Source organism: Ambystoma mexicanum, chromosome 3q, assembly GCF_040938575.1.
Source record: "Ambystoma mexicanum isolate Mex_15411 chromosome 3q, UKY_AmexF1_1, whole genome shotgun sequence".
NCBI classification, from domain to species: domain Eukaryota; kingdom Metazoa; phylum Chordata; class Amphibia; order Caudata; family Ambystomatidae; genus Ambystoma; species Ambystoma mexicanum.
Window position 1 is genome coordinate 1237732398 of NC_090926.1, and position 19084 is coordinate 1237751481.

General features: G+C 46.7%; 1 protein-coding gene across 1 annotated transcript in view; it reads left to right on the plus strand.

Moving 5' to 3' along the window:
* Positions 1–19084, plus strand: part of LOC138447816 (tetratricopeptide repeat protein 39A-like) — a 344056-nt gene that overhangs the window by 283993 nt on the left and 40979 nt on the right. The window contains exons 12-15 of the mRNA XM_069604182.1: positions 1469–1630; positions 15034–15125; positions 15509–15629; positions 15740–15851. Of these exons, the coding sequence (XP_069460283.1) occupies positions 1469–1630; positions 15034–15125; positions 15509–15629; positions 15740–15851 (487 nt within the window). The remainder of the gene's footprint in view (positions 1–1468; positions 1631–15033; positions 15126–15508; positions 15630–15739; positions 15852–19084) is intronic.

Genomic DNA, 19084 nt, shown 5'->3' on the forward strand with positions numbered 1-19084 from the left:
AAATCCGCAGCATTAGAGGCCTGTCAAAAACAAACAAGTGCTGTCTATGTGAAAGCGAAACAGAAACAATTCGACACCTACTACTATCATGCTCAAAAAACCAACAACTAAGAGCCATGTACCTGGATCACTTGGTTTCGGAAGATCGTGGGGGGGAGAAGAGAAATGGTGGCAGAGACTAATAGGGGGCAATCGAATTACCTGGCTTTTGCCAACGGTGAAAATTCTTGAACAATGATCTCTTTGACCGAGCTAGGTGTTCGCCCACAGTGAAAACTTTTGAATGGGAAATGAATCTTTTTGACTAAAATTAGGGTCCCCCCTAGTAAAACAAAGTGCAAATCAATGCAGTTTTATAAAATTTCAAATTTGAAATAAATAGAATAAAGAAAGAAAATATATATGTTAACCTACAGATGTGTGTTCAAGGAACATACACACATTGGGAAACATTGCATTCTTTTTTGGGTTAACCCTGTTTTTCTCACATTATTTTCTCTGGAATGTCTCAAGGTACATTCTGGCATTCTCTTCTTAAATTCAAGTTCAAATTACCTTTAATGGCAGGACGGAAAACACCAATATTGCACCAAATTAATACATGATCTAAAACCAACTACCAAATAAGCATGAGCCATTCGTTACAATGTTTCAACTTTGATACAAGGCTATAAACACACATGTACTGTAGTTGGTTATGTATGTTTAGTATAGCATTTTGTCTCTCTCTGTTCTCCAAGGAACTATGAGTAGTTTTTTTTTCCTATGAGACATTCAGGAACTGTTTCTCTCATGTCACTCTACTATGGAAAATGCAGAAGGAAAATGCCACTAAGACATTGCTCCCATGATCGGACTGGCCCACAAGCCTAGTCTTTCTGAATCACGATTGCTTGTTGATTCGATCTCTTTCAATTCCCCAGTTACGGTCATCACATCTGCCCCTGGTGATCTTTCTTCTGTCTGTCCTTCGATCTGTCTATTCAGACTTCAGAAGACCCACTGGAGCACAGGAGCTACAGCCCATAAGATGGCACTACAGCGCAGCTGGTCATCTGGACTGTAGTGCCATCTGATGGGCTGTAGTTCCTGTGCTCCAGTGGGTCTTCTGAATCCTAAACATATCCTTTGCCATTTTGTGTCTTTTTCTTCTAAGCTTAATTCTGCATATTCCACTTTTTGTACTCTTTTCACTGGAATGTGTCTTACACTTTCATTTTGGTGTGTCTCTTCTCTTGTTTCACAGGTTTAATATTTGCTTTTTCTCTTCACATTTTCTGGCAGGGTTGACTGTGTTTTTGCTTTATATTGTCTCTTCATGGAGTTGATCATGGCTTTCTCCCTTTTAGTGTCTTTCTGAATTTTCTGCATTTCTGCATGCTGTGCCTTTCTGAGCCATCTTGGGATTAATCCTGTCTTGTCTCTTTGGTGCCTGTCTACTAACTCCATCTTTCTCTGTCATACTTAGGCCATCAGTCTCTTCGAGGATGGCTGTGCTGCCCAGCAGGCATGGAAGCAGTTCCACCACATGTGCTACTGGGAGCTGATGTGGTGCTTTGCATACAAGGGCATGTGGAAAATGGCGTACTTCTACGCTGATCTTCTGAGCAAAGAGAGCCGATGGTCCAAGGTAAATCCTGGATGGTAAGACTGGGTAGTGGTAGGTGCTTGGCATCCAGTAGAATACATTGCAGTGCAGAAAAATGTATGATTGAATCCAAGAGGATATTTCATGGTAGGACAGGACAATGGTGCCCAACGAGCACAGCCCAACAATGTGTGTGATGCCAGGAGACTTCCTGGGGGAAACGGGAGTGTTAGTGAGGATTGACAGCTGTGTCTGATCACATGAGATGGGCCAAATCACTTAAAATGCTGGTGCTCATTTTCTGAAGACATTACCAAACCATCTCTCCCAGATCATTAAAATTACGCTCTCCTGGCCATTTCCTCCAGATAATGCACCATTGCACATCATGCCTTGTATCGGTCACCAAACACCCGTCCATCACCCAGGATCACTGCTCTCTAAGGCTCACCACCTTTATCCACCACCTGGTTGCAGTTTTCTTTTAAATTGGTGGGTACACATTTATTGGGAATGATTGGTGTGCTCTGTCTTCGTTGTAATTTGTTCATAGAAATGTGGTCTTACTCGGCTCGGCTCTTGTTGAGACTATAGATGCTAACCCTCATGCACGCATGACCTTACAGTCCGATGATAATATACCTGCCCTAGCGCTCGAGTGGAGGATGCACTTCAGAAATAAAACATATCCTTATCCCTCTAACCTTATTAATGAGTCACCCGTGCCCAGTCTCGCACATGTGAAACTCAAGCACAGGTTGCGTATTTTCTCCAAACCGCTATGGTCATCACATGGCATGATACAGCTCCTACGGATTCCGCCCTTTTACATGAGAGGGATGCATTGTCCATGGTTCGAAGAGGGCCCATGTGGCTGCAGAGATGCAATTCACTAGTGTGCTACATGTAAATTGAATGCATTGGTGAAGAAATGCATGTTGCTTCCCTGGGCATGTGAAAGGTGTTCACAATTCATTTGTCATTGCCAAACACTGGCGAAGACTGTGACTAGGTGAGGGGGCTGTAAGGTCCCATCTCTCAATGCCTGCAGGAGCAGACATTGAGTCCTTCAGACCGCTAGGTCTGGCCCTCCCAACAATATTTAAGTAACGATTCCTGAGATGACCAGCCCAGGGGGAAAGGGTAAGTGGATAAAATAACAAAGAACAGGTCCCTGTCAGTGCCCTCTGTCTTCAGCACCTTGCGCCTTCACGAAACCCTCACATTAATACATTTTATGCTGTCATTACATTCCTGAAACAGATACTCCCTCTAAGTAATTTCATACCACATTCCTTATGTTACCTGAATATCTCTGCCCCAAGCTTGGAGGTGAAATCGTAAAAGAACTGTATGGTGTGTTCAAGTCTCTGCTTACTTCAGATTGTTTTTACGACAGTGCTTTTAAACTTAAGTCATTTTAATTGCTTTCCTCATATTAGTGTTGAAGATTAATATATACTTCTTTCTTTCACTGACAGTCTTTTGCTTCACTTGTAAGGGGGATTACTGTGTTAACTCCTTCCTTGGTGCTTGGAAAAATGTTCAGATGTATGTTCCTTTAGACTGGACAATGTTCAACTGAATGTTTCAGCAAAACCAACCTTAAACACACTTGCACTGCCTCGTGCTTGCTACTGGCAGCTTTCGCAACAATCTTGCGCCCGTGCGCAATGCTGAATAAATGTCTTCTCCTGATACGAATGCGAAAATCCCTCCAGCACTGCAGGAGCGATGCGTTTGTCTTCAGCTGTTACTTCTGAGAGCTGCGCTGTCTTAAGTCGAATACTTCAGTCAGATCTCCAGTTTGCTCACCCGACGCACACGTGCATATCCAGGTCCTTTCCTCTACTTGCTCGTGATTGCCTGAGTCCTGTGCTTCGTTCACAGCAATTCGTTTTCATTAAGCAGAGCATCTCAGTTTAAACAGCGCGCTGCACTACTCTGCTACAACGAAATAAATAACTTTTTACAGATTAACAATCTCTGGTTATGCTGACGAAAATGTTGCTTTGCTTCTTTTCAAATTTCTTTAGAAAAAAAATAACTACTATGAGAAACCTGAAGGTGTTTCACCTTCTAGCCCCTGGGGATCTGTCATCCAGGTGGCCAGGACACGTCCATCACTATTGGAACCAGTTTATGGCGGTGGACCAGTACGGGAGGATCACCTGGATGAGGGGCTTTCTGGGAGTGGAAGTAGGACACTGGATGGTGAGAAGCGGTATCCCCTTCCCTGTAACACCTTTTCCCCATCCTACCAGGTAGGATACCTTGAAGCTCAACTCCCTTCACCGTCACACACTTTCTCACATCCAGTTCATCGTGAGTGACAACGGACTAACGCCAAAACCGTTGTCAGGCAAGTTCAGGCAATTACTCATCATTACACATACCTGACTCCCATCACACTTCCCCACACAGATAAAAGAGGGAGCATGAAAGCACATTCTGAACGAGGAAAAGTACATGAGTAGCAGCAGTTCCAAGATGGCAGTTTAACACAAGAAGAAAGGTGGCGACACCGGAGAGGGTTGCAAGGAGGGAAGTACCGTTGACTTCTAGAAACAATTATTTTCACCAGCCTTGCAAAGTGAGAAACCTAAGACCGGGAACTGAAGCTGAACAATCCTACACTGTGCATCATAGGTATCTGGGGCATTCCTGTGTCGATAACCCAGACCGGGAGGAGCGATTGCCGCCGTGGTACTGCCCTTGGCTCCTGCATGAAACCTGTGCCAGTAAAAGCAACACAGCCAATGAGTCAGAGAAACTGATACAAAATCAGCTTGTGTATGAACCAAGGTTTCAAGCAGCAACAATGTATGAAGAAATCCACAAAGAACAAGCGTTGAAGGCGTGAACAAGTGGAAACTAAAGGATTAAATGTGCTTTGAAAAAGCCAAATAACATACTGTGAACAGAGTGGTCAGGCACCACGTGGGTGCTCATTTGAAGGTCTCTGTTAGGTATCCAACTGAATGGTGACTGCATTGTAAAAAAGGAACTTTGTATCTGTGTGGTTGTTCAAGATTGAAAACTACCTCACAATGAGTCTTTAACCAATCAATGTTCACTGACATCCCCTCCATCGTGGATTGGGACTACTCCTGCATCCTACAAAGGCATGGTTAAGGAAAAGGAATAAGTAACCAACACCCTATCTCTTTCAACTGGCTTATATCCCCGCATTCTCCTGCGTTTCAAGACTTCCTTGTATATAACGAACCTCCTCATAGTGGAAAACCTCAAGGTGAACCTGACACCTTCTCGGGGTGGTCTACCAGGATGGAAGCCAGAGCAAGTCCTGCCCCAGAAGGGGAAGGTTGTATTTGGAAGGGCACATCTGCTAACGGTCTGGGCGGCCCATCCGAAACATGATAGCCCACCCCAGCCTCCAGATAGAACGGTCCAGTCACAAGATCTGCTCGAACATTAAGGAGAGATGGAACAGATATGTAGAATGCCATAGTTCATAGGCAGCTGCAATGAACACAGCGCACCACTAGCTAACACCAGCATACACTGCGATTAAGCAGCTCTGGCAGAACTCACTAAAACAGTCTGCTTCAAATCTAGAGCAGCTCTCTGTCATGAAAACCAGAGACACTATTAACACTTACTTTGGACTCAGCAATGGCATGGGTTCCCGACACACACAAACATTTTCTAATGCAGGCAGCCATTAACCTGCCAAGCAAAAAGGTGCGGGGTTTAGCCCCCTTTTTTATATTGTAACATCAAAACAGGGTGATATTGGCATGGGGAAGAGTGCCAATGGGAGAAGGAGGGGAGGATAAAGCTGCGGTCAGGAAACAGGAAGGTGTGGGTGAGGTCAGTGGAGGAGGAGGTGGCAGACTAAGAGACCAGGAGTAGGAAGGATGGTGAACAGAAGTGCAGAGGCGATTTACAGAGAATGTGAGGTATTGGTTAGTGAGAGCAAATGTTACTTTGTTGTGAGTATGCGTGTAAGGTGGGTGTGAGAGTGTTGGTGAAAGAACAGCAGGTGAGTGAGAGGTGATTCAGAGTTAAAGGAGCGCAACTGAGTAGAAGGTGCAGTCGAGTAGTATTAGGGACGAGGCGGAGGGTATGAGTGGAGAGTAGTAGATGAAAGAGTAGAAAGGAGTAACATCGGAGGGTGGAGGTAGGTTGTGGAGAGTGAGAGAGAAAGAGGAGCAAAACCTAGGAGAGAAAGGGTGGCGTTGGAGGGAGGAGATTAGCGGGAGGAGAAACAAGAAGAGGAACATCAGCTTGTGAATGGAAGGCGATTGTGGCTTGAGTGTCTGAACGGCACAAACCCCACAACTACTTAGAATCAAACCTCAGATACTGCAGGTCACACCTAGGAAGTCGCAGAGTGAGGTTAATAGACAATGCAGTGGCCTTTAGGCCCTCATGGATAGCAAGACATAAAAAAGATAGTAATCAGTAGTGACTAACCTGGGGAGCAGGAACACATGGGTTAAGGAGGGTGTCTTGCCTTCTCTTGACAAGAGAAAAGCAGGCACACCCTTGGAATCCTGTTTAAGAAATTAAACAAAACCCTTGAATCGTCTCTGTGAGTGGGTGTTATTGTGGCCATCCGTGACAGTGCCTTTCCACCCGGAGTAAACTGACTATTTGCGATGCCATATGCAAAGGACTACCATAGAGACTGAGCAACTGGATCATTTTCAAGTCTCTATGCACCATTTTGTGTGTTCCTGCAAATTACTGAATGCTAAGGCACGAAGAGCATTTCACATATCAGTGTGTTTGTTGCTAAAACAGGCAAATACGTTCACCTGAATTGCTAGGTGTGCAAAAGGACGGGCTCATTAATTTGGTGTTAGACGAGCTAATGGAGGAATTCCAAACAAGTATCCAAAGAACTGTCTGCTTGAAAAACAATGCAATTATTTATTTTCGGTTGCTATTTGCAAGACTCTGCCACCGGGGGCCAGACTGCACATGTGTGGCTTTCCACATGCTCATGAAAGTTGAAAAGGTACTGCTTCCCTTCAGAAATCGAGAATCTTTCAAAAAGTAACCAAAGCCCCGGGGCTCCCAGATAGTAGCGGCACAGAAGGCCCATCCACCAGGCCAATGCACATCTACGTCCATGGACAACACCGCCCCATCTAAAGTCGCCCATTAGGATCTCGGTATAAATATTCCATGTTTGCCCTGTGCTTACATAAATTCAGAGGATATGGCAGATCAATTACAATGAAATTAAACTTTTGAACCTCTTACCACTTCATCTGTAGAAAATTGGAGATCTTTTGAAGATTCGAAAACACATAAAACATACTTATTTAACACCTTTTGAGAGTTTCACTGCTTTTCCTGCACATAACAGGTATGCATGCTTAGATTCTGCAGGTTGTAGGGCCTCAGCCGTCTCTCTTAGCCCGCAATCGGATTACGATGCGAAAATGGATGACCACATTGCAGATCTGTCAGATGCCGCAATATTCTCAAAGCTCGATCTGTACCCACTAAAACATCCTGTGAAATCACAACCTTTTCAACACATGTCAGCCTATGAAGATATGGGACAGATCTTTTGCTTTTTCTTCACTGCTACTGTTTTACAAGATGCAATAAGAAACACCCGTCTTGGACTGCAGAGAGTAATGACCATGAGCAGCGACCTCCTCCTGGTCTACTCCCACGCTAGGGAGGCACACATTCCACAACTTCAGACAATCTTTAAATGCTTGAGAGATTCCCTACTGGCCCTGCTAAGAAACACCCGTCTTGGACTGCAGAGAGTAATGACCATGAGCGGTGACCTCCTGGTGTACTCCTGGAGAGGCACACATTCTACAACTTCTGACAGTCTGCCAGTGCTTGAGAGATTCCCAGCTGACCCTGCTTCAAAAAGAAATAAGAACTCAAATTATTCCGATGTCTTCAGCCAAGAAAGCATCAGTGCAGAGCTGCTATGAAAATGGCACCTACCCCACAAATTATATCTGCGGTGGGAGGTTCTCTTAGGAATGGTAAGTTGCTGTGGTTGTTTCATACTCCAACTTTCCGCACTCAGCAAATGACTCTCGGAACTCATGAAAAGTTCCTTCACCTAAAACTGGAAATGTAAGAAAGAGACCTGCTCTATAAAAAATGACATTCCTGGCTACTGCACAAAGGCCATATTTGAACACATGAGACCAGGGTGCAGTGCTAACACAATCTGACTATCATGGAAGGGCATTCAAGGCCTTTTAGTTAGTTTGATCCGATAAAGCAGTGATGCAGTTCCCACATTGCCAAATTCACAGTTTCAAAATTAAAACTCGCCAAAAACACTTGGTTTTGTGTTGAGGCAGTTTTTATCCAAACAAAACCATTGCTACATTTCATATTACAGCATTCGTTCTATATCTAGCACCTGAGATCAGACACACTTCAAATAATACAGTAGGCTACAAATGCACAAGAACAAGTCTGACTGATTGGATACTTTACTCTCTAATGTGCTCATTCTGGAGGGAATAGCCTAAGAAGCATGACAGGATGGCCATTTGCAAGAAGCAATGTCTGCGTTGGAACAAGGCCACTGGAAAACAATCTTAAACGTCAAAGGACTCTGCATCCTAGTGACGAGTCGTCTAAGAAGAAGCACTATAATCATAATTATCATACCACTTTCGAGGAGCGTTGGTTCTCCCGGCCCACCAAGGCAAGCGAAGCATCGATAAGAAGAAAGTGTGTATCGAAAATATATGATTTTCAGATGTTGACCAATTAACAGAGGAGCTAGTGAACATATGAATATGATATATTTTATTTGTATCGAGCTCATACACAAGTGTTTCAGAGCGCGATGAGGCAAGGGAGGGGAACGAGGGAGGACAAAAACAACGATCTTACTCGGCCCAGTGACATTGAGAACGCGCAACTGCAGGGGATAGGGAAGGGGGAAAGTGCAAGGGAGAGGGGATGAGTGGAAAGTGCCGAACAGGGCATAATAACAACAACTGGCACTGCAGCCAGCAAGTTGGCAATTGCAAGGCTAAGGTGCAGACAAGGGGTGAATGGTAAGTGCAGGTAAGGGGACTGTAGGGTTACAGATACAGATCCAAGTGCAAGGGTTGCCAGGAGGCAGTGCTGGTGTGTGGCAGGGTGGGCAGGAACTTGGGCGCGAAAATCAGAGAGTAACCAGGTGTCCGATGCCAAAGCAGACAGATCAGCTGCGGAGGGGAAGAGCAAAGGCAGAAGCAAAGAGGAAGGTCTTCAGATGCTTCCAGAACTGAAGATTGTTCTCCTCAAGGTTCAGAGGGGTGGGGAGGCTGTTCCAGAGGGAGACCCTAGCCGAGGCAAGATATCTACCCCCAACTCGACGTGTGGAGAAGGGACTAACCCTGAGGCAGTTGGAGGTGGAGGAGTGAAGAGCTTGATTAGGAAGGTATTTACGGTGGGAGAGGTGAAGGTATTGTGGACCCAGGCCCCAGAAAGCCTTTTGGACAATGCAAAGGGTCTTGAATTTAATCCTTGCAGCCACTGGTAGCCAATGAAGAGATTTCAGGACTGGAGAGATACAATCCCAGGGCTTGAGGCCAAGGACAAGTCTCGCAGTCCTGTTCTGGATGAGTTGCAGAGGGCGGAGAGTAGAAGCAGGCAGGTTTAGAATGAGGCTGTTGCAGTAGTCCAGCCTAGAGAGAACCAGAGCTCTAGAGACAGTGAGCGTCAGGAGAGGAAAGGGAGAATACCTCTGAGGAGGTGCAGTTGGTAGTTTGACTTCTTAGAGACATCAGAGATGTGAGCAGAAAAGGAGAGGGTGGAGTCGAAGATGATCCCGAGGTTCTTAGCCTCGCAGGTGGGAGCAGGAAGAGGGCCAAGGGAGGTCGGCCAGAGAGTGACATAAAAGGAGGGTACAGAAGTGCCAATGAGGAGACTCTCCATCTTAGTGGCATTAAGGCGAGATCATTGGCAGCACACCACTCCTGGATAGCAGACAGACAGTCTGCGATGAGAGACGGAGAAGAGGTAGCAGAGGGAAGACTGAAAATGAGCTGAGTGTCGTCCGCACTAAAAGTTGGAACAGAGAGCGGCAATGCGGTGGGCAAGGGGTGCCAGGTATTGGTTGAACAGCCAGGAAGAGACGTTACACCCCTGGTAGAGAGTGAGATAGAGGAAAGGAAGGACCCAAGTTAGACCTGGGAGGGTCAATAATAGAGGAATGAGGTCAGCCAGGCCAGAGCCTGATCGGCGATACCCAGTTTATCATGGAGACGGTTGAGCAGGGTGGGATGGTTGACTGTGTCAAAGGCAGAAGAGAGATTGAGTAGGATGAGGACAGAGAAGGGATGCTAGAGTCAAGGTTGGAGAGCAGATCTTCACAGATGTTCAGGAGAGCAGTTTCTGCATCTAACATCACTGAACGACCAGTCAGTACGACAGAAAGGGGGGACGACTAGGAGGATCCAATCATTTTGAGCTGCTAACAATCATTCCAAATATGCCAGAGTAGGTTCAGCCATGTCTGAGAGTGGCCAGGACGTTATCCCATAGCTAATCACAGCATCCAGGAAGCCCTCAAGACTGACAACAGGCTACCATTTCAAAGTCTTGCGATTTGAGGATATCTCGAGACTGATGCTCCAATAACACTTTGTTGACCTCAAGCCATCGTTGATTGCCCCGAGCTATCCTCTTAGCCCTGTATTGTTCACTGAACAGTAATTCTAAAATTGCAGGAGATGTCATTTGTTGACGGCATCCAGCAAAGTTTGCCATTCCTGAAATGCAAATCACATAAAATGCTTGGCGTAAACATGAGATGCACAGCAGGAAAAGACACAGAATCCATGTCTCCCTACCCTACTGTACCTCCTGCACCATGCTCAAACCCAAAAATTAGTAAAGGTTGCAATGCTTGGTGATGAACAGATCCTACAAGTGCTCAGTGGGTGGGAGAGTATGCAGTGCCTGGTGATTAGTTTAGTTTAGTTTATTCATTTGTATTGCGCACCATACCCGAGGGTATGAGGGCGCATGAGCAGCAAGGTGATTCAAAGCTTGGTTACAGGATGCTTATACTTTACATTACATAATTATACTTTACATTACATAATTACAGTGTGACGATGAAGGAACATGTGTACAGTTTGGCAGGAGAGAATGCAGTAGATGTATTTAAAGAATTACAAATGTATACAAGTTTAGTATTACAAATTTACAGATTCTCTTAAAGCATGCAACGCGGAGAGCAGCTGTGTGGTGTTAGAGGTGTTAGTGGTTCGTGTTCTTTAACCAATGGATGTATTTGCGTCTAAAAAGTGAGTAAGGTTGGGGAGTTCTGAGCGATGGTGGTAGGGAGTTCCAGTGTTGGGGTGCTTTCACCTGGAAGCTGTTGCCACCCATTTTAGTGCGTTTAAACCTGGGGACGGTGAGCAGATTAGCATTGGAGGTTCTGGTGGGTCTGATGGGGCTGTGTTTGCATATTCTGTCTGCCAGATAGCGTGGGGCAGCATTATTCAGGCATTTGTGGGTGAGCGATGCTACTTTAAGCAGGATTTTGTCTGTTGTGCTGAGCCAGTTATGGGATTTCCTGATATTGGAAATGTGTTCCCTCCTGGGAATATTGAGTGCTGCCCTAAGGGCGTTGTTTTGTAGCGTCTGAATTTTGTTGGTGATTTGTTTGGTGGCTCCTATGTAGAGGGCGTTACAATAGTCCAGTTTGGATAATACCAATGCTCTGGCAAGTGTAGTGCAGCTGTGGGTGGAGAGGAAGGGTTTGGCTGCTCTTATGAGCTTACATGTGTAGGCCGTAGAGGATGCCATCGAGCTAACCTGTTTGTGGAAGGTTAGGGAGGAGTCGAGGTATATTCCTAGGGTTTTTACTTCTTTCGAAACCTTGATTAGGTTCCCATCTATGATGAAGTTGGCATAATTGTGGTCGAGTTTGGTTAGGTTGGACGTAGAACCAAGGATGATGAGTTCAGTTTTGTCATCATTCAGGCATAGACTGTGCGAAGCCATCCATGCCTGGATGATGAGATACACCCTGTTCACCAAGGCCAAATCCTGGTTGTAATCTCCCGTCAACGGGATGAGGATCTGTGTATCATCGGCGTAGTTAGTGTAGGTGATACCCAGGCCGTCTAGATCATCAAACAGGGGCTTTGTGAACACGTTGTACAGAGTGGGGGAGACGCACGAGCCCTGTGGGACTCCACATGTAATGGGGATGGGTTTGGCGGCGGCAGAGGAGGAGAAGACTCGCATGGATCTGTTGTTGAGGAATGACTCAATCCAACTGATGGCTTCTTGTGAAAAGTGGGCAGCTGAGTCTAAATGATTACACAGGATTTTATGGTCAACTAGGTCAAACGCCGCAGAGAGGTCTAGCAGGAGTAGTAGTGCAGTTTTCCCGTTATCTCTAAGGTCGTCTATTTGGGCTTTCAGATCTATCAGGGCTGTTTCAGTTCCATGTTGGGGTCTGAAGCCGGATTGTCTTATTCCTAGAAGGTGGTTTGTTTCAAGATACTTTTGAATTTGTTGGTATGCTGTCTTGTCTAGTATCTTGAGCAGGAATGGGACGGTGGTAATCGGTCTGTAGTTGGTTGGGATGGACGGGTCAAGGGAGGGTTTTTTGAGGAGAGGGAGGACCCAGGACTCTTTAAGGTTACTGGGGACTGTTCCAGAGGAAAAAGAGGCATTGATGAGTCTGGTGATGAATGGCGAGAGGTCTCGTGCCGCGTCTTTAATGATTTCTGTGGGGCAGAGGTCACCTTTGCAGTTGGAGGGTTTAAGGCCAAGAATTATTTTTTCTACTTCGAGGGAAGAGACTTTGGAAAAGCTGAAGCGAGCAGTGTTAGGTGTGTGGTGTGAGGGTGGAGGGCTCGAGTGGGCGTTGATGGGGTTGGTAAGATTGGTGAGGGAGTCTTTCTTATTTTTAATTTTTGTTTGAAGGCCAGTGACTTTGTTGTTTAGTGCATTTTGGACACTGGTGCACCATTGTTTGTTTTTAACGCAAGTATCTGGGATTGTTACCGGGGTTTCCAATTCTTTCAGGATAGTAAATAATTCTCTGGAGCTGGAGTTGGATTGGGAGATTCTCAGGTTATAGGATTCTTGTTTGGCCGCTATGATTTCTTTTTTATAGTTGGCCGTTATTTTGTTAAGCAATAGTTTGTTGTGGTCAGTCGGAGATTGTCTCCAGACTTGTTCCAGTTTACTCTTTTCCAATCTAAGGGTTTTAAGATGGCTGGAGAACCATTGGTTGAGGTGCTTTTTTGGTTTGGATTTTCTAAGTTTCAATGGTGCAATGGCGTCTAAGGCTATGCGCATGGTGTTGTTATAGCCTTCTACGAGGTCATAGGGATTAGAGTCTTGGAGTTGGCTTAGTGTAGGAAGAATGAGTGGGATCAGTTTTTCTATTGTGATATTTTTTTTGCTTCTCGTGTGGATGGCTGGGGCTAGTGCCATGTTGGTTGTAGGGCTTGAGGCCTCAAGTGAGAAGGAGAGGAGGTGGTGGTCGGTCCAGGATTGGGGAGTGTTGTTAGTGATCGATACGGCACAGTTATAGTCTGCTATCCAATCAAGGGTTCTCCCTTTGTTATGGGTGGGGCTGGTTACTTTTTGTGTGAAGCCTAGTTCAGACAGGGTGTTGCTGATGAGAGTGGCTTGATTGTCTTTGGGGTCTTTGTAGCCTAAATTCAAGTCTCCTAAGAGAAGGCATTGTGAGGAGTTTTTTAGGTTGTCGGTAAGGATGGCATTGAGGTCTTCCTCGAAAGATCCCGGGGGTCCGGGCGGTCTGTATAGTAAGTGAATGGATATTGTTTGGGAGTTAGCGATGGGTAGTTTGGCTGTAAGTGATTCACATGATGGGTGGTGTGTGGCGGAGTTGAGTCTGATGTTAAGGTGGGTCTTGGCAATGATGGCCAAACCACCGCCTTTAGCTTCAGTTCTGTCCGCTCGGATGATGGTGTAGTCAGTGGGGATGGCTAGCAAAAGGGCTGGGCCTGCGGCTGCATGAAGCCAGGACTCTGTTATGGCTAGGAAGTCTAGATCTTCAGCTAAAATGAGATCAGCGATGTCCGTGGCATGGGCAATCATGGAGCGTGCGTTGATGAGGGCACCTTTTAAAGGTAGGGTTTTGCCTTTGGCATGGGTGGGGGTGGTAGCTGTGCTGAGCGCTCTATTGTTGGTTGTAGTGCAGTTGACGGGTTTAGGTTCGGGTTTTTTTAGCGTAAGGTTAGCGCAGGAGCTGATGGATGTTCGGTGTGTGAGTATGGATTGTCCCTGGCTCTAGGCTCGTGTATTTTGGGAAGTCTGGATCGTAATCTGGTCAGCCTGTCCGAAAGGCATGGGGGAGCGAGTAGGGTAAGCATGATTGTGGTGCTGGGCTCTGTGAGGGTGGGTGATGCGGTGCCTAGGCTGGTCAAGTTAAGGGGTGAGCTGGGCAGGCATGCGGAATTGGTGATGTGGAGAATGGTTCTCAGTAGTATAGAGTAAAGGCCCGGGAGGAACATTGTGTGAGGGGGGTAAGGTGCAGTGTGTGTCCTGTCTAGGGTCGAAATCTAGCAGTGGACAGTGCGGCCTGCTTGGAGTAGCCGAATACTACCTAATCCATGTAGTGCAAGGTTGCAGATTGGCATCTGACTCAGGTACAGGTAAGCAAAGTGGTCATAGTAAGCGTTTGTCAATTAGCACAGCATTAGGTTTAGAATTGCGCCAGTGTACCAATTAACATCTTGGATCAGAGTAGCATGTATTCAGAATAGCGCCTGGAATGGGAATAGCACCTAGGTTCAGAGTAACACTTAGTTCAAGATAACACCTAGAATCAGAATAACCCCTAACTTCAGAATAGCACATAGAGCAGATTAAGCACAACATTGAGTTTAGTGGCTATAAAAGTATGTTGAGCGGGGACACATTGGGCTGCAGGTCAACAGATCTAGAGGCAGTTGGTGAGCAGATCAGCAGAACAGAGCAGATGGTCACAATGCGGTTAAAAATGGCAGCTAGAATTGCATAGGGTAGCCGAGCAGCAGTGAGGCACAGTGCAGTTATATGTGACAGGGATGATTAGCGACACAGTAGTCTAAATAAGACTGAGCACCTATGTACTGGAAATGGCAGCAACCTTGGGCACAGATACAGCATGCAATAAGGCCTGAGTGCACGAAAGTGGCAATAAGTAGCTTGTGGTAACAAAGCCTTTTCCAGAGTCTAGGCAGTTCAATTTAAAAGCGAAGTGGCGTTTACCGTTCAGGTTGGTCTGGAATCCGGCAGGTAGAGGTGGCAGTGTTTGAGCAGTTCTTGGTGATGATAGTGGTGGGAATGTTTGGTCTGTGCTTGTTGATGTTTAGAGGTTGCAGATTTTGAGTGGTGCTTGCAGTGTTTGGTGATAGAAAAAGTTGCAATATGTTTGGTCAACTCCGGTCCTGCTGCCCTGGTGCAACTGTTGTCCAGCTCTTAATAATGCTCTGTTATTGTTCCCACTTTAGGCAATGTACGTTTATATGAAGGCAGCCTTTCTGAGCATGCTGCCCCCACAAGAGCCGCGCCCCTTCGGGGAGCAGGAGGTGGAGCTCTTCAGGTACTGTTGCAACCAATGCACATTGTGTCTTGTACAACCGTAGGGTGGTGCTGAAATCATAAAGTGTACCCACAAGGTTGAGCCATGTAGAAGTATCCTGTCACTTTACCTCCATTCTGCCCCGCAGCAACAGCTGCTATTCGAACACGGGGCTCCAACCACTGATCCGCCAAAGCACCTCAGTCCTGCTCTGCAGCACCTCCTGTTATTCTAATACAGTGATTCACTCACAGGCCTGTCACTGTACTTCATTTCTGACCTGGAGAACCTCCTGCTGCTCTAGTAATGATAGGCGATGGTAACTTTACCAATGCACCTAAACCTTTTTTCTACCTGAGCAATGACAGATCCACTGATGCATATCCCCTCTTCTCCCTGTCTAGATGCGTGTCCACTTTGAAGCAGAAGATAGCTGGGAAGTCACCGCCAACAGAGAAGTTTGCTATCCGGAAAGCAAGACGATACAAGGCCAACCAGCCGGTGCGACTTCCGGTGCCCGCTCTGGTAAGGGGTCATGATGGGCGGTTGATGCCTCTGGTAAGAGGAATGCTTCCTCCTGAACCATTGCCATTGCTACAACATGCTTATTCTGGGCATCTTCCTTCTCCCCGCAGGAAATGATGTACATGTGGAACGGATTCACAGTGCTTGGTAAACAGGCCAAGCTAACGGAGCAGACACTGGAGACATTGTGTCAGACGGAGCGGGAGCTGCAGGCAGCACCGGGTAAGCAAAAGCATGCACTCTACTGGGGCCATGACGGCTGTAAGCGCCATCCCCTTCTCCTTGTGAGGGCCATCCATATTGTATTTATTGAGTGCGGACATTGCTGCAGGAAGCAGTGGGGTGCTTTACAATCATTGGGGGGAGAACATGGTAAGGGAGGCAGAGAAATAAAGAAGCTGATAGCTAACAGCTGGGGAGGGGGAAGGCAGACAGTTTGTCAGCAATGGATCTACAAGCAACCATGGGAGGACAACGTGGGGATCAGATCACCCAGTCTCATGTAGCATGGGGACTGGGCAGTTTGTAGACCTAGGTGTTACCGCGGAGCCATTCCTTGAAGAAGAGGGTCTTGAGCACAAACCTGAATTGTAGAAGCGAGGGGGTGAGTCTGGTGTTGACTGGGAGGATGTCTAACCAACGTAGCCTTGCAGCTCAATTTGCCTTTTGGCGATGCACGTTATGGTGTTTCTAGAAAGGCAGCATGAACACCAATGCATCCCTTTACCTTCCACCTGAATCAATCACACACCGTTTGGAGAAATGGAACATGAGCTTCGCTGTCTTTCCCACTGCACTTGCCAACTCCATGTAGATCGCCTACATCTTCCAGTGTGCCCTATTTGGGGGCGAGTAGCAAATAGCGCCATAGATGGCATCCCCGCAACATTTGGGAAGTGGGAGCAGTTGCAACAGTAAGCAAGAGATTTATATTTACCCATTGACTTACACTGAAATGCTACACAGTTTAGTATGGAACAAAAAATATGCTGTACAGCACTTGTATGGCTCTAGAAATCAGGCGTCTCATTCAGACATAGGGAGCAGTGGCAGTACGAACCTGCAAGTAGGAGGGGAGAGGTCTGGCTTCCCCAGGGAGATGGCAAAGTCTGTCACGGAATGGAATCTGCACCGCTCATCAAGTGGAAATGCCCCATTTGTGGTGGTTCCTGCATTTGTCAGGGAACAACTGAAACTAATTGTACTATTTCAAATAAAAGTTGTCCACTTGGTGCTGCAATGACAACAAAGAGGCATGAAGGTCACTGAGGGCCCAAATAAAGGGTCTGGAATTCAGTGTAGCCCGGACACCCAGGTGTGAGTATTTGGAAGAATCTCTGATTCTGAATTGGATGGCAGCTTGTCTTGCCAAAACTGAGGCACCAGGGCAACCTTTGGCTCACCAAATGGTGTCTGTGGTTGAGGATTCAAGGCAAGCTGTATTGAAAGGGGCATGGTTGCAAAGAATAGAGGGTAGCACAGTGTTATGTATAATATAGTTATGTCCACATAGAGCTGTATGTACAATAAGCACCCTGGTGGAGCCGGGGGGTGTCAGGCTGCCTCCCACAGCCAATCAGGAAGCTCTGAACTGGGGCTTTACTTCATGGCAAAGCCTGCGTGCCAAGCCTCTTGAAAATAGGGAGTTCTGCCCTCTTCCCTGCCAGGGTTCAGGCTAAGCGCACCTCTGTGCCTCCACCCCCAATTCCCACCTCCCTTGGCCTCTTCCCCACTCCAGCCCCACTTACCTGCAGCTTCCTTGAGTCCCTCACAGTGCTGGGCACAATCAGTGTTCATGGTGCTTTCCCACCACGATCAATTGCTGCATAGAAAGGGGGAATGGACTATGTGTAGTTCCCTTCTCCCTTTTACATGGCAGCCATCTTGGTTTGTAGTTTTTGTTAAGTTGAAAAATGGCATCCATGTTTCTCAACTTAAGAACAAACTATTAGCATCCTTGAAAAACATTTCAGGATGCTAATGGCAATAAACCCCTCCAGATGTGGGCATTACTGGATCTGGTAATACGCTGGTGCTCATGTTAAAACCTGAGCAAACTGCCTCTGGGCCCCGGTGATGCCCCTGCCCATCGGGGTTTATTTCTTGCAAAGTATATGTAAGAATGGTGGTGCCTTTTTAAGGGGCCATCTGCAAGGTCAAAGAACTGGGCCATCAGAATATGATTTTAATCACAGGGTGCTGTGGGGGTACTGTAGGGCCTGCAGTCTTACTTTAGGATCTCTCATAGGAAATAATCACAAAGGACGGGCACACGATTGGCTGAACAGTCTTTAGAGGGAACCCAGGCCTTCAATCATTGAGAATCCACTCAAACAGTTTGGCTGCCACTGAATAATTGGGGACCTCACATTAAACCGGTCGTTCTAGCCTTGGCAACTGTAGCCCTCACGCTTTGTGGAATGCACTAGGCATGGTCATGTTGCCCAAGCTATTTGTGGCGTGCAGTCCCATGTGAGGAATCCAATGGAGTTATCACGGAGTCCTCGGCAGTAACCTCCTTCCATGTGGCCAGGGGACAGCCGCTACCTGATCCTGACCCGGGGGGGGGGGGCAGTTGTATGAGGGAGGATCACATGGGAAGAGACAAAAACTGGGTAGATGTCATGGCTTCGTTGGATGAGACATTGTTTCGCCCATGGAAAAGACCCCCTGATGCCCAAGCCTAATGGCCTATTGCCACGCATCTGTTCCGCCCTTTAGGGAAAATAGAGAAACCTTTTCCCAACGTCTTTTAGGTCAAACTCCCATCCCTGGTCTAAACAGTAAAAGCTCAAATTCTAATTCCCCTTCATATAGACCTAGTTTTTCATGTGGAACCATTGAGAGAGTACTATGCATCAGTTGGCATCAATGGACTCCAATTCCCACAACCACCTAAATACTGGGAAGAGGACGATGAAGGAAATGATACAGAGCAAAAGGAGCGTCAAGCTCAATGAGCGTGCTGGTTGTTTTCAGAAAAAAACAGTAGGTGGGATACTTAAAAATGGAGAGCAAACGAATGAGAGAGGCGATCCAGGAGAAGACCTTGCATCTCCCTCAGTGTGTGGGCGGCTGGAGGCACGAGCGGCGTCTGGCAGGGACAAGGGGCTTGCCAGCAAAGAGGAAAAGTAAAGTTGCATGAGCAGGCTGAGCCGCAGATATGCCAGGAACCACAGAAAGATTTCTGTGTGTCCGGCAGTTGGAGGCGGCAACATTATACTAACCCCATACATGCAGAAGCAGAGCCGCAAGAGAAGCCAGAGAGACGCCGAAGCAGTCCAGAGTGGAAAGCAGGCAGCAGAGCTACGCGAATGGGACCAAAGACGCCACACACAGCCGGTGAGACCACCCAAGCAAAGTGGGGATCCCGGGGTATTTTGGTGACCATGCCAAACACAGTTTGAACATTTTAAAGCTGCAAAGACAGAAACAATTAGATTGTTTGCGAGTCA